This window comes from Drosophila grimshawi, unplaced genomic scaffold, assembly GCF_018153295.1.
Source record: "Drosophila grimshawi isolate 15287-2541.00 unplaced genomic scaffold, ASM1815329v1 contig_1367, whole genome shotgun sequence".
Lineage (NCBI taxonomy): Eukaryota > Metazoa > Arthropoda > Insecta > Diptera > Drosophilidae > Drosophila > Drosophila grimshawi.
In genome coordinates this window covers 6,624,194-6,639,548 of record NW_025062889.1, presented here as the reverse complement: position 1 = coordinate 6,639,548, position 15,355 = coordinate 6,624,194, and the positions used below count along the sequence as shown (strand labels likewise).

The window sequence follows — 15,355 nt, the reverse complement described above, 5'->3', positions numbered from 1 at the left end:
TTGTTTCTTTGCTTTGTGTACCATTTGAATTTTGTAATTGAAATATTTATTTTTATGTTTGCGTTTTTTTTTCTTGCCATCATTTTAAGTTGCTACATAAATTTGCTTATTCTAAATTAGTGCGCTGCCATACATTTTAGTTGGTTTTAATTTCTATGTATTTTTTTTTTAAAGGTTGAGGGATTCGGGGTCTTTGATGGCCAAATGAGAATCGTTAATTGCTAGAGTTTATAATTTGTTAATAAATTGTTTAAATAAAATACACATTAGTATACACGTTATATTATAATATAGCCAGCGCATTAAATGCAATTAATTTTAGATCAGCGCTTATAATTTATAAAGAAATTCCATATTTTTTCTTTGCCATTTTGGTTTTTGCGCTTTGCCATACAAATTTTTAAATGTAAAACTCGTTTAGGTATGAATTTGTTATACATATATTTTCAGTGTTTTCTTGATTTGTTTTTTGTTTTTCTTTTGTATTTCGTATTTTAAATTTTTGGAATGGCACATCAATATCATAAAATGGGCCCTAAAAACTGCCTATAGACTTTAGACTACTTTTAGGCTATTTGGGATATGATTAATATTACTCGTAATGTTATGCGTAAATAGTATTAATTTTTAGTTAGGGGGCTCAGATGGTTGGGGAAGGATAGGGGAGGGGGTGTGGGGGGCATATGCTGACATTTATTGTAAATGCTATGACACACCTTTTTACATTACATGGCCTAAATGCTAAACGCTAAGTGTTTAAAACTATCACAAAATACACACAAACTATATACAGTATGTAGCACGTCCGTCCAGCAAGATGATGCCCCACCTAGACCATACCCTTGGACATCATGCGAACGGTATTTTTGAGTGCCTGCCGTTTGTTGCAGAACCAAATGCGAATCACTTCTCGCTCGTAGCCAAGTTGATGGGCCAGCCCAGTAATTTCCGTGCCTGCGAAGCGATATATATATGCAGATTAAGATATATATATATGTATGTATATGTAGATTGATATGTATATGTGTCAACTGAAAGTTACCACTCACCCGAAGGATGCGTATTGCGCTCAAAGTGCGCATTCAGCAGCTCTAGGGCCTGAGGGGTGAACGAGGTGCGACGTTTGCGTTTCTTCGACGGTTCCACACCAATATAGTCTGTCAGATGGTTCTGGCCCGATTTGTAGCGATTCCAGTGACTTTAAATAGAGCAAGAAATATAGTTCAGCATGGTTGGCTTTTTGTTTGGGTAAAACGGCGCGTGGAACTGCCTCCATACTCTCACCTCTCTTCGGCCTCCTTCATCCAGCGCTCCAGCACTGGCTTGATTTTCTGTGCACTCTTTGGTGTTATATCCAGTTTCTCGAACCTACATATAGATAGAGGATCTTAGTATTAAATGACTACTGACTCACTCTCTCAGTCTGTATGCGCTAGTTTAACGTAAAAGAAACGTAACTAAAGTGCCAGGACATTGTCAAGTAGCATACTTTTTAATCGCTTTTGTTTTTTGTTTTTTTTTTTTTTTTTGCCACAAAAATATACAAAATTTGCTAAAAATTGCTCATTGGCAATGCCCTGGCCAATTTAATTGGGATGTGTTTTTCTTCATTTTTTTAATTTTTTTTTTTTTGGAAAAGCGCATACTTATAACATAAAAATGAAACTAACGAAAACGTTTAATAAAAATGAGCTCTTTTGCACTTTAGTTAAGTTTCTTTCGCGCAGACACACACACACACACACACAATCATAACCGCACACACACACACACACACACATACACACACACACATACATGTTCTGTTGTTGCGTCGACAGCTGAGCGGCATACATCTGCGCAGCGAGTGCACTGCTTGCATTTTGGCATTTGGCATTTGACGTTTTTGGGTATTCGACAGTCGCAGCGTGGAGAGCGAGTGAAACAGTAGTAGTAGTAGTAGTAGTAGTAGTAGTGTGAGAAGGAGAGACAGTTGGCGATTTAAAAATAAATAAATCAAATAAATAAAATTAATTTTGCATTTTAGTTGTTTTCTTTTTCATTTTTTTTTTTTTTTGTGATTGTCACTTGTTTAAAACATTTAACTAATTAAGCATTATATTCGATATATCAATAGAATTAGGTTATATATATATTTGATTCTCTTTTTTTTATAGCTTGTTCAAAATGTCCTGGCACTCTAAGAACTGTTCCAGAAATGATTATAAAACATATTTAAATTAAAGCATTCTAAACCAAAATCAATTCAAATGCAAATATAGTTTTTTTTTTATTTATAAATTATAAAAATTGAAATATCCTATTGGCTTTTTACTCTATTCGTTTTTTTTTTTTGACGATTGATTTCCAGATAAATTATAAAAATACAGTAGTATGTTGAAGGAAACCAAAATATTTTATAGTATATTTTAAGAACATTTAAATCTTTTGCCATTTGTAATAACACACACATAATGTTAGTATAAACGTATATATGAAAAATCCTGGCACGGAAAATTTTAAAAGTGTAAATTAAGTAATGATTTTCAAAGATTAAAACTAAGATCAAAACACTAAACTGGAATAAGATCTTCTATATTATTAGAATCATTATCATTATTTTTAACTAAAAAAGATTCCAATTCAGCTTAAGCAGACTTCACAAAATTTAAGTTTTAGGCTACTTTAATTTTTGTTTACAAATACTATGAAATATTTTTAGATACATTTTTGTTTTTCTGCAGATTGTTAAAACTATTCCTATGATATAAATATTCATTTATAACTGACTGGTTCGCTACACATATTTATACTGTGTAAAAGATTGTTTGATGGCACAATTCGTGTCCTCCATTCATAGCTCACCTGCAAATGGCACTCTGGCTGTACGCTGGTCCCTCTGTCACCGATAGGGCCTGGCCCACCTGGGTCTGGGTGAGGCCCAGCGAGAGCCGTCTCAGTTTGAATGCTTTGGCAAACTCCTTGATCTCATCCAGGTCGATGCCGTCGACTACGTTGGTGGTGGCCTGATTGATGGTGGGTTCATCTGTGGAATACATTTGGGATTCATGGGTTAAAGTCAACGCGAGTTTAGCTTAACGGTACTTAAGTGCTAAGCTAAAATCGAAATGGAAAATGGAAAAACTATTTTGCTTTCTCTCTTTCTCTCTGTATAGCTATCTGCCTGTCGGACGTTCAGTTAACGGGCTCGGTTCTAGGTAATAACTGTCAATGCGAAATGACGACACAAATTGTCGTCTAGTCGAGTCGAGTCGGGTCTCTTAATTACAGTTAATTGCGGTAATTGCGAAATATTATTAGAGTGTCGTAGGTAAATTGATAAAACTAATTTGCCACAGCTCAGGCCGAGGCACTTATACTCGCAATTATTGCCATGTCACTTAGCTCTTGTTATGCTTGTCTAATAGGTAAACTAGCAACTTATTGCTTAACTTTATCTGCTTAATTTGTTAGCAGCTGTTGCTGCTCGACAGGCACAAAAATTTGATTTATTTATTAATGATATGCAAGCCGACAACAAGGAGACAGCGATTCCTTACAGCAGACACCAACGGCAGCAGCCAAAACCAAAGTCATTCACTTGACTGTAACTGCAGCCCCGGCGCTTTAGCGGTAATTAAGATGCACCCCCTATCCGTTCACTCCACTTTTAGCCTTGTCTGAATCCTTGCCACGCCATAACTTGGGCTGCTGCTGCTGCTGCTGCTGTTGTCGCTGCTTTGTTGTTGTTTGTTTGTTTGGCTTGGAGGAGTGAAATATGTCATTAAATACGAAAACATCTTAAGTTTTTGTATGCATCAATTAGTAGTAATTAAGCTGCATATTGTCTGCAATTTGTATGCGATACGACACTAGAGAGCTGCCATCAAGTACGAAGTAGCAAGTAACCAAAGCCAGCACAACCAACTGAGGCAAACGATCTACCAATGCAATTGAGACTAGGCAACGCAACGTACTAAACCAGTTAGCTGATGGTTTTAGCCGAGGGCTGCGAGCTGCGAGCTGCGAGCTGATGCCTCTACTTGGTACATCTTGTTGTGCTGATTGCATTTTTAATGCATTCAAAGTTTCAATTAAGGAGAACACATACATGCACATACAGAGTTATATTTTCTAGTGAGCATAACATTACTTGAACTGAGAATATTGGCAGCTATAATCAGAAACGATTTAAGCAAATAATATCAATGTGGAGAGCAGACTTGGAATACTCTTTACATGGCAAATAGTTAATTTAAATAATTACACTAGATGTTTACTCTAGCAATAGTTTAATCTTAAGTGCATAAATATTTAATACGTATTTATTGATTAATTTCACTGTGAAGATCGTCTAAAGATTCGTCATAATTTTTTAAATTATTTAATAAATTTATGTAGAACCTTAAATATGCATGAATTACCTTTAAAATTGAGAGGTTAGGTTGGCTCTTTCCCAGTAAAAATTGAATTGAATTAAGGGTTGGCACACAAAAATAACCTTAATATTTGGCAACACAATTAGTGAGGGTATTCCAGAACCACACACATAGAGACACACACACACACTCATGATGTAATGGCGAATAAGCACAGAGTTGGGATTAGGGCATACGAAATTGAAGTGGCAGGTGAAAAAAATTCAATTGGAGTTTGCTGTTGTTGCTTCTAATAATGTGGACTTGATGCAGTTGCCTGGTGATTTGATATTCCAGGAGCTGGCCCCAAAAAATTCATGCCTTTGTGCAGCGAGGGCAACGAGTGATATACATTTGCTTTCAAATCAACAGCAAGTCATTTGATGGCAACTTTTTCAACATTAATTAACGCAGTTCGAAAGCAGAAAGCACATGTAAAACTTTTGGCTGCGTTTTAAATAAAAACAAACCCTAACAAGTTCAAGAGATTTTGTACAATTTTCAAGCTGTGCGAGGGGAATATCTATCTATTTAGTAGTTCTTCGCCTAGCCCGAGTCGTCAAGTGTGCAAAAGTTTTGCTGTGCATTTACACGACTTCTCAGGACATGATTCATAATTGATGCAGCCGCGAGCTGCTCGACGAGCTCGACTCCAGCCAAAGATTTTTGGCAAAAGTTGAAAGATGTCAGCCGTAAGTGTTGGGCAAATTAGCAGCAACGTTGAAGCTGTCACGCATCGCAGATGGTGTCGTGAACTGAAATGGACCCTAACTGGATGGGAAGACCTGTCGGAAGACATTTGACTCAGCTCTTTGCGATTAGCTGCAGCAATGCAGACATTAAATCCAATCATTACTCACAGAATTTTAAAAGCATTTAGCATTAAAGTTCATTTAAAGTTATTAAAATAATGTGAATAATCTAGGACGAATATCTTCTGCTGTTAATTCAAATGAAATCAATAATTGTTAATAACTTAACTTTTAGGCTTAGTAAGCTTAAACTCAAAGCCAAGTTTGCCTTTAAGTATTATTGTATTGTATTAAGTGAGCTCTAACTTAACTATATTCGTAAAGTAGCTAATTAGGTAGGCAAGAAAAGAATCGATCTTTACTCACTCGGTGAATCCATGAGCAGGTCGTTGTCATTGTCATTGTCATTGGGTGACAGATGCGGCGGTTCGCTGCGGGATGAGGGGCTCAGCTTGAGGGGCTGCATGAGAGAAGCACCCGATGTGGATGGCATCAGCACGGGTGAATCGTCACGCGGCGAGGCGGATGAGGCACGCGTGGCTGTTGCAGTTGGCGGGCCCAAGGATTTCGTGATGGTCAACTCGCCATTCGAGGCACTGAGTCTGGAAGAGATGTCAAAATTCTAGACTGATTTTGATCTAAAGATGACCTCTTGGTAAGTGCTCACCTGTTGATGCTGCTAAGTACATTGCCCGCGGAACTGGACGCAACTGCTGCCGCTGTGCAGTTGGTGGTTCCGCCGGAGACGCCACTGGAGCCACCGCTCAAACTTGGTCCATTGCCCAGATAGTCGCGTTCCAGTCGAGGCGAGGTGCCCATATTCAGGACATGCACCGGTGGCGAGTGTGTGCGAAACAGTGGAGATGAGTAGCCTCTTTCATTGCCACCGCCAGGTGGAGCTGTCGCCGATGAAGTGGGCGTCAAACGGCCCGTTGGATTATTCCCTGAACCTCTTTCGTGTGGCAAATGATGAACTGATCCGGCACTCGACCCGCTCAGCCCAGTGCTCGCTCTCGTCGCCGTCGCTGTCGGCGTGTGCGAGCGTCTCTCCATGCGCTCGTGATGCTGGCTGAGATTCATGCCTGTGCCGCGTCCTGGACTGTGCTTGGGTGAGCTGCCAGCCGCACTGCGCAGATTGTGTCCGAAATGATGGCGAGCCAGCGCAGATGCCGAAGGCGGCAAGGCTGGCGGGGAGACGCTGCTGCTGCCGCTGCTCAGCTCCAATGGCTTCAGTTCCAGTTGCGGGGCCGTCAGCTCATCGGGATGCCGCAAACTGATTTGCGGATGTGTCGATGACTGGCTGACAGCTGTCGAGCTTGTCGTTCCATGCAGATGATGATGATGATGTAGATGCGTCTGCGTCTCGGGCTTTATGTGCAGCTGTTGCTGCAGCAGAAATGCAGCTGCTGGCGGCGGTGGTGGTGGTGGTTGCTTGCTCGGCAGCGCCGGACTGCCCACAGTTGGTGAGCCACTCGGTGGCGTTCGTTCCGCCGAGCGTCTCAAATCGGCGGCAAGGTGGGCATGTGGCAAGTGACTCGCTGCTGCGGCGGCTGCTGCTGCTGCAGCCAGCTGTTGTTGTTGCTGCTCCCGCTGCTGTTGCTGATGGTTGGCAGCGGCAGCGGCAAACAGCTCCGGATGCAGTGCCGTCAACAACTGCTGCACGCCCGTCGAGAACAGATTGGGCTTCAGTAAATTCGTGGGTGTTTGCGCCAATTGTGGCAAGGCCGTCGCATGCTGCATGGCAGCCAACGGTGGAGCCAACAATTCACGCTGCTGTTCGCGTTGTTGTTCACGTTGCTGTTGCTGCTGCTGCTGTTGTTGCTGCTGTTGTTGCTGGTAGCTGGCAAAGGCGCCAAATGCGTTGGGTAGAAACTGTTCGCTGGTGGGTATCTGTGGACTCACCGGAATGGTGAGAATGGTCTGAACAGCAATGCCTAAAAAAGTCAATTGTACAAATAATTAGTTTGAAACTTTTGTTTTGAGTAGTAGAACAATTTTGGTACAAAAATATATCTTTTATTCATTTCCAAGAGTTATGTTGTGTCCGTGAGAGACGGACAGCCTGGTTGTCTGGTTGTCTGGTTTCCTATCAACCAGTGTCCGGTAATGACTCGATTAAGCCGCGTTTTTCGATCGGCAAAGATCAGGCATGGTAAATGATTGCCACTTCCATTATGAATTTCATCCTCATTAAATGATAATAAACTTGAAATAGATATCAAATCGAAAACCTCAAAAGAAGTCGAGGGCTGCATTTGCTATTCTTCAGTCAAATGAATATGATTTTCATATTTATAGATGATAAAATCAATATAAGAACTTTGTAAGTCTCAAACATAATTTGTAATTCATTTCATTCGCTATTTTTAATCTGCCAAGAACGGTGCACTGTTAAATCTGCGCAAAAGTCGAGGAAATTGAGAGCACACTAATCGCTTTAGCATTGGCTTTAATAACCAACGACTTTGGCTGCGGCCCGGGCCAGAGTCAAGTGAAGTCAACTATGTTATTGATACCCAGGCAACTAAAACTAATCCCACACAGCACACAACATGCATGTGTAGTTATTTGTTTTGCACCCACCTTGCGCTGTGGGTATGAGTAGCTGGGCACCCTGGACGCCCTGCACCAGCTGGCCGGAGGCGAGTATCAGTTGCGGCATTTGGGCGCTCGCCGGCGGCGCTTGGAGCGCTGGCGGTGGCGATGCGGTCGCCGCAGCCAAAACATTGGCCAGCGTCGTCGCGTTGAGGGGATGCGCGTGGGGTGAGCTGCTGCTGCTGGGATTATCCTGCGGCTGTTGGCTGGATGAGTTGCCGGGGGCTGAGCTGTTGCTGTTGCTGCTGCTGTTACTATTGCCCTTTGACGTCTTGTGCTTGTTGTTGCCATTGTGGCAGCTGCTGTTGTTGCTGTTGTTGTTGTTGTTGGGCGAGGTACTTGCTGCTGTCGCCGCCACAGCAGCTGCTGCTGATGTTGAGGTGACTCCGCCAACTGCTGCTGCTGCTGCTGCTGTTGTTGTTGTTCCCACAGCCTCGGCGCCAACGCTCAAATTCAATGGTGAGTTAAACACGGAGGCAGCTAAGCCCTGAAGACTTGCTAGTGCTGCTGCCGTCGCCGGATGATGATGGGAATGATGTGAATGTGAATGTGCATGCGGATGTTGCTGTTGTTGTTGCTGCTGCTGCTGTTGCTGCTGCTGTTGTTGCTGTTGTTGCTGCTGCTGCTGATGTTGCTGCTGCTGTTGCAGAGTGGCCAAATTTTGTAATTTTTGCAAATTTATCATGTCTTGCACTGAGAAGATAAACGAGAAAAGACATACGGAAAATGTTGTCATTAGTTTTTGGGTTGAGCCAGTTAGCCAAATTAGTAGAAATTTCACAAGCGTTGGTTGGGGCATGTTGGAAAGCAGCCCTAAAAGCTGCGCAGCACTAATTGCCACAGTACTTTACTGAGGGGGCCAAAAGTGTGAGTGTATTATTCAGAGACGGAAACTAGATGCTTAGAATACGAAAAACATAAAAGAGACTAGTTCTAGTAATATTTTTATATAAGAAAGATCCTAACTAAACTTTAATATAAATAATTTGGAATATATTTGAAAAAATAAGTGCCACAAGCTAGACTTTGGCAATCTCAACATAATTTATATGCCAATAAAGCTAAAGCTACAAAATATCTATCTTTTTTTTTGTATTCCAACTTGTTCCATCTCTGTTGTGAATTGGTTTGAGTTTGGCTTTCGATATGTACTCACTAGTTCCATTTAGATGCGCTGCAAATGCCTTGGCCTGAGCCTGTTCCTCGCGTCGCAGACGCATTGCCTCGGCCGTGGGATCCTCCGCATCGTCATCGTCCACATCGATTTGCATGGGCAATGGCGAGGCGGAGTTTGTGTCGCGCTGATGATGATTGGCCAGCGAGGCAGCCTTGGCGGCTAGATTCTTATAGAACTCCAGTTCCTTGACATGATCCTTGGTGTCGTAGCCTGAGTGGGTGGAGTGTGCGGGCGAGAGCAGCGTTGTCTCCATATCTTCTTCATTGCTATTGATGTGGTTATGGTGGTGGTGGTGCTGCTGCTGCTGCTGTTGCTGCGGCTGTTGGTGATGCAGGGGATGGTGTTGGTGGGCGTGGCTGCTACTGCTGGGCGAGAGGATTTTGTTGCAGCTAATTTCCTTGTCGTAGTCCTGCAACAAGAATAGAACATACAATTCTTGATTAATTAAAGTCTGATGGCATACGATATGTGACTTAAAGCTAGGCACAATTATTTAATGAGCAACTGCGTGGGCCCCATAAATCAGAGCGCACAGGACCAATGAATTGAGAGCTGTGATTGCTTTTATTATTAAATTATATTTGCACATTTGGTAATTACATAATCCACAGTATTGTCAATTGTGTGGCCACGCCCATTGCCCATTGGCCATTGCATGGGAGGGGAGACGCCTATTGTGGCACACAGGGGTCCAAATGTTTGCTGATTGGATTATTATTTAAACGACAGCCGCGGCATTTACTCGTATTACATTACATTTTGTCAGCTCAACGAGATGCGTGTTCATTTACATGTTTGAATATATCACATTCGTGGACTCTTCTATGCCAGTTAATAAGTTAATTTAATTTTTGCTGTAATTGTCAACGCACTTTCATTGTTTGACACTTATTGTGTTTCCTGTTGCTGCTATTGCTGGACTTGTAGCTTGATTTATGCAAATTTAATTGGTTGCAATTGCATATATCGGGGTAAGTGTGTGTAATGAATGGGACGAAAAGATAGAATATATATATATAATTTAGATAAATGAACACCTAGATAGATGTGTTCCATTCTAATTCGAATTGATTAAATACGTTTAAATATCACATTCCAAAGAATACTTAAAAAAACCCAAATACGCCTTCAGTTGAGCTCTTAAATATGCAGCAAATTCGAACGTGAAACCTTTTGAAGCTTTCGCAATTTAAAGAAGGAACTTGCCCTTAGGTAAACAGAATGCTATAGGGAAAAAATATTTATAAAAAAAAAGAAAGAAAGTAGAAAGGTAAACCAATATAATTATTGGCAATTAATGCTGGCGACGCTCTCCAAATGTGCTGCAAGCCATTCAGGAACAGACGCCAAAGCCAGTACCGTTTGTCCTGCAAATTTTAGTGAAGGTGTTGGAAGGGGAGGGGTCCTACATTAATGCCAGGGCGTCGCAGTTGCCTAAGTGCGGGTTGCTGCCGTCTCCGGCGACGTGGGTCGCGACGTGCCCCGGCGAGAGCTTCAATTAAATTTTATTTGCATAGGAAATTAACATAATTGTAGTGCAAAATAACAACCCAAAAACAAAAATAAAATACAAAAATACAAACAGAAACAGAACGCAAAAAAAAAACACACACAAGGAATATAGCAATAAAAATAAGCAGCGAACGTGACAGTAAAGAAAAAGTGTTAAATATGTTAGGAATAAATGCAAATAGAAATTTGTTGTCCAGTGCGGTAATTAAATGAATTTTTATCGAAGTGTTAAATGCTCGGTGAACCAATATCGAACTAAAATTGAATGAATAATTTGATTGCGATGCGATTAAAGTTAATCGACAATGCTTGATAAAACCTTGATAAGTTAATAGGTATAAAGTAAATCATTTGTTTAAAATTCTTGGATTCAAGCTCTTTAATAATACAAATATCCGACTTAAGCACTTCGAAGTAACAAATATTTTCTGAACAAGCTTTAAAGCTAGTTTGTGATAGCCAAACATAAAGTACTCAAGGGGTTAATTTTATGGTAGAGTTAGGCATCTCTCATTATGCATAATCAAAGTTGACTAACGTTGCCTTCAATCAAATATGGACACTAATAATGTGCTTGTCCATCGATTACACATTGACGCCCATAAGTATGCAACATCATTTGCCATGTTCAGGGACATTAATTAAGCGCTTGATAAATTTCATTGCCGCGTGCTAAAACAACATTAAAAAATTGACATTTATTGGCACCCGTAGAGGTAAAACAAACATCGATAACTACTTAAGCAGCCTGACTGCTGGCCAGCTGAACGGCCAAATTCATTAAAAAATAACCAGCAGATGCAGGACTCTCGATAGTTGTTGCTACCTGAGCGAGGACGTGCAAGTTAATGCCATTGAACAGCAAATCGAACTAAATTTATGACACACAGCAAATGGGAGCAAAAAATACAAAAAATGAAAAACTACAACAAAAAGAAAAAAGAAAAGAACAGGAAAAATGAAAAGCAAGCAACGTAAATGTCCTGTATGCAAGTCCTTTGTGCAAACAGGCGGCAAACAGACGGCAAACGCCGACGACGCTGACACTCACTATATGCCACACACACACATACACACAAACACACACACAGCCACAAAAGTAGTTGTTGCAGCTGGAACTGGAACTGGAACTGAACCTGGAGCTGGAGCTGGGGCTGATGCACTGATGTGCAATGAATTAACTTTTCAACATATTTACACACGCTCAATTGAATGGGGGAGCGGGCATAGTCGATAATTGTGGGCGAAGGGGGCGGTGCAGTGGTTTGACGCTTCGCTCGCGGCACCCAAAGTTGCTGAACAAAACGGGGCTTATAATGAGGCGCTGACGCTGGTTATTGTTGCAAGTCGTCGCAGTAGTTTCGCAAATGAGCGGAAATTAAAAACTGATTTAGTATGAAAGCTGACAGAATGGGGGTGGCTGGACAAGAATGCTTGAATGGATGTTACCTTGTGCGATAGACAGGTGTGATAATACATCATTAGGCGCATTGAGACACATAAAACAGATTTGCAATCATTACTAGAAGTTAAGTCACTCACAAAAATATGTCAGCTGGAAATAAGATATATCTACAGGCGGAAACTTAATAACTCAAAGTTAGACAACATGTCAATTATTAGTCGTGTTGGAAAATATTTTAAAAGGCCAACAAACTAATTAATTTTGTAATTGAAGACTCCCCAAAACCATAACTTACAAAATTAAATGCTTAATATGTGGAAAGAAACAGTATTTGTTTTGTAGTTGATTTTAGGCACTATCCGACTACAAATGAATTAAACCTCCTTATTGCAATTACCCGTGAATTAAACATTAACATCTGCTTGCAACTGCGTTGCGCCTATGTTGAATTATTTTACAGACAATGCAAACTGGTATCGCCTTACACAAATATCTCAGTTGGCAGTTTCGCTTCGACGCATGCAGCACAAATGCCCACAAAAGGTAACGCGCCAAAATTTATTGCCATGCTACTTGCCTCTGTCCAACAGGACTGGACGGTGGCCGGTCAGGAGCTTGCCCTCAGCCCCTCAACCCCTCCCCATATCCAGCAGACCCCTTCCCCCATATCCAGCGAGCACTTGAAGCTGCCGAACGATGAATGTGCAACAACTTTTACTTTTTTGTTTCTGCGATGCCGTCAAATGAAAATAAGTCAAAAAATAGAAAATGAATTGAATTATTGCAAAGAGCGCGAGCTGCGTTGCCCACCAGATAAAAATGCGAAAGGGTCGCTTGGGTGTCAGGGGTATTTGGTAGGGGATGCTGGGCACTTGACAGCCCCAGTGATAAGCAAAAGCCCCGGCGCGAAATGGAAATGCGATGGCGGCAAAGGCAGCGGCGATGGCGATGGCGATGTCGACGGCCACGGCGACTGTGATGGAAAACGGCAGCTTTTGCTTTCTTCTTATTATGCGCCTGGCACTTTTCCCCATCTGAGTGTGTGTGTGTGGCTCTGTGTGTGTGTGTGTGTGTGCTTATGTGTATTGAGGCTGTTGTGTTTCTTGTTTTGGACACCCTGTAGTTGTGCATTTAAGTGGGGTAGTTTGAACTTATCTTTCACTGACTGCAGATCAAATGCTAGAAATTTGGTTAGATAAAGGACTGAACGGAGCCAGAGATATTTCGTCATATTTTAATATTTCGCCAGCCGATTTCCATAAATTATAAAATGCTTCGCAGGGTATCTCTATTCGCTATCTTTCCACTGTTTACAGGTTTATTCTTGCTTGTTTCGTTGCATGCTTTTGAGCGCGACGCCGAATGCGAAATTATAATTCACACATGCGACCAGGGCGAACGACTTGTGGCAAGGGTATGAACCTGCCACCACCCTGGCATTACTCTTTGGGTGTCTGAGTGTTTTATTTTTTTGCTTTGTGGAGTCGTTGGTTGGTGGCAAGGGTTCTGGTATGCTTGGCCATTTGCAGGGTGCGTGTTCGTCGCCTGTTAAAAAATGCAATTGCCAAAAAGTAGCCAGCAAAAAGAAAGAAACCAGCAGCAGCAGCAGCAGCAGCAGCAACAGCAGCAGCAGCAGCATCGACTGCGTTGCTTGTTTGCTTTAATTGCAAATGGCATTTTTTGGGGCGCGCGCGTTACAAGCTGACCAACAGCCACCCGGGGACCCACCCAACCCAACACCCCTCCACCAGTCCCACTCAACGGAGTGGAAATGCATTTTGTAGGGGGTGAGAAGGGCGAAAACAGGCTCATAAATTGTCGAAAAATATTTGACTTGTTCTATTTTTGGTCACCAGCGCCTGCTGCGGCCAGCAATATGCTATATTCTTGCTGGCCAGCTTGCCACCCAACCCCTACCAAACCGAATCCCTGATAGCCACCCCCCCTTCTCCGCAGTCCATCGCTTTGTTCGTGTGCATGCAAACATTTTTGGTAGCAGCTACAGCTTCGGTCTCATCGGTAGCTGCCTGCACTTTTGCATATTTAATGCTTTGTTTAATGCAAATGTACATAATTTCATCATTGAGCATGCGTGTGTGTTGCGTAAGTGCAGATGTGTGTGTGTGTGTGTGCGGGTGTGTGTGTGTGTGTGTGTGTGTATGTGTGGGTGTGTGTTGTATTTGTTTGCATTTCTCTGTTTGTGTATAGTTTTCTTTTATTTCTACTTTTGCGCCCGTTAAGTCGCACAGAGATGTGAAAATATTTTTCAATTAATATTTATGTTGCTTTATATGCCTGAATTGTTAATGCCCAAGCTCAAATGCAACAATATGGCATCCTGGTAAATGGCTTTGTACAATGCTACTAGCATTTCAGCATTTGCGACAATTGCACTTTGCCTGTGGCTTAGTGTCGTGGTCAAGTTATCGGCAAAGCCATTTCCATACAAGCTGCTCACTTACATGGAGTTCATTGAACTAAAGCTCGCTGCGATTGCAAATAAGAAGACGATAAGAATCGGTATATTTGGTATATGTGTAGTAATAGTAGCAACTTTTTTCGTATATACAAATTTATTGGAGCTTTGAATTTGGTAATTTGATTGCTAATAAACTCGACTTAGCTTTTAATAAGTTGACAGTAGGATATTGTGATCCATCTCTATTTTAGATTTTATTACTGTTGACATATTGAAAGACATTCTGATCAATGCATTATTTGTATATTATTATTTGGGTGCTTCATGCACCCGAATTCGACCATCTTTATAGCGTTGACGGTCTAGCGAGCTTAAGACAGGTTTCCCTAGGATACTGTACCTTCTGAAAAGATATGCTCTATGTGCCTTGAGAATTCCATACATTAAAGCTTAACCACAACATTCGAATCGCTACTCGCAGATCGCTTAGCGACTAAATAATTCGAATGTGCATTGATCAACTCCATTGACCTGCAGCGTTAACTGGAGAGCCCCCAAAAAAATGTTGACACAGAAATAAAAAAGAAATAAATAAATGAAAGGAAAACAAAATTGACAGACAAACAAACAAAAAAAAAAAAAGAGTCCAGCCGCCATTTGCAATAGCCAAGCGATTTCTTGCACAATTTCCTCGGCACACACAGTGTGAATAAAAATTTAAGCCTCAGTTGCAGTCCAAAACCAAATACGAATACAACAAAGTCGGAGCCGAAGCCCATTACTGATATAGCCCCCCTTCTTTTATAGCCCTGCCTTCCCCCCTACGCAGTCCAATCAGCCACACACACAACAAACAAAAGTTGCAAACTGCAGACATTGCAATTTTCACGAGCATTTGACCGGTTCTCTATATATAAGCGAGGCATATATAGCGCCAATATATATATATATATATATGCATATAGGTAGTCGATTGGGGAGGAAGGGGAGGGTTCGCAGTCGCAGCTGACAGTCGCATGGCGAATGGCCAAACGAAAACAAAAAAGCGTGCAAAACAACAGCGAAGCACAAAAACCAAAACAAAAATGTGTAAAAAAT

General features: G+C 41.6%; 1 protein-coding gene across 1 annotated transcript in view; it reads right to left on the bottom strand.

The window, feature by feature from the left end:
* Positions 1 to 455: 455 nt before the first annotated feature.
* Positions 456 to 15,355, bottom strand: part of LOC6560251 (dual specificity protein kinase splA) — an 80,728-nt gene continuing 65,828 nt past the window's right edge. Inside the window, exons 4-14 of the mRNA XM_043216387.1 lie at positions 8,901 to 9,330; positions 8,375 to 8,437; positions 8,147 to 8,317; positions 7,733 to 8,053; positions 5,817 to 7,083; positions 5,516 to 5,751; positions 2,845 to 3,025; positions 1,798 to 1,851; positions 1,285 to 1,368; positions 1,050 to 1,198; positions 456 to 954 (exon numbers count right to left, since the gene is read on the bottom strand). Coding sequence (XP_043072322.1) covers positions 830 to 954; positions 1,050 to 1,198; positions 1,285 to 1,368; positions 1,798 to 1,851; positions 2,845 to 3,025; positions 5,516 to 5,751; positions 5,817 to 7,083; positions 7,733 to 8,053; positions 8,147 to 8,317; positions 8,375 to 8,437; positions 8,901 to 9,330 — 3,081 coding nt within the window. The 3' untranslated portion in view covers positions 456 to 829. The remainder of the gene's footprint in view (positions 955 to 1,049; positions 1,199 to 1,284; positions 1,369 to 1,797; positions 1,852 to 2,844; positions 3,026 to 5,515; positions 5,752 to 5,816; positions 7,084 to 7,732; positions 8,054 to 8,146; positions 8,318 to 8,374; positions 8,438 to 8,900; positions 9,331 to 15,355) is intronic.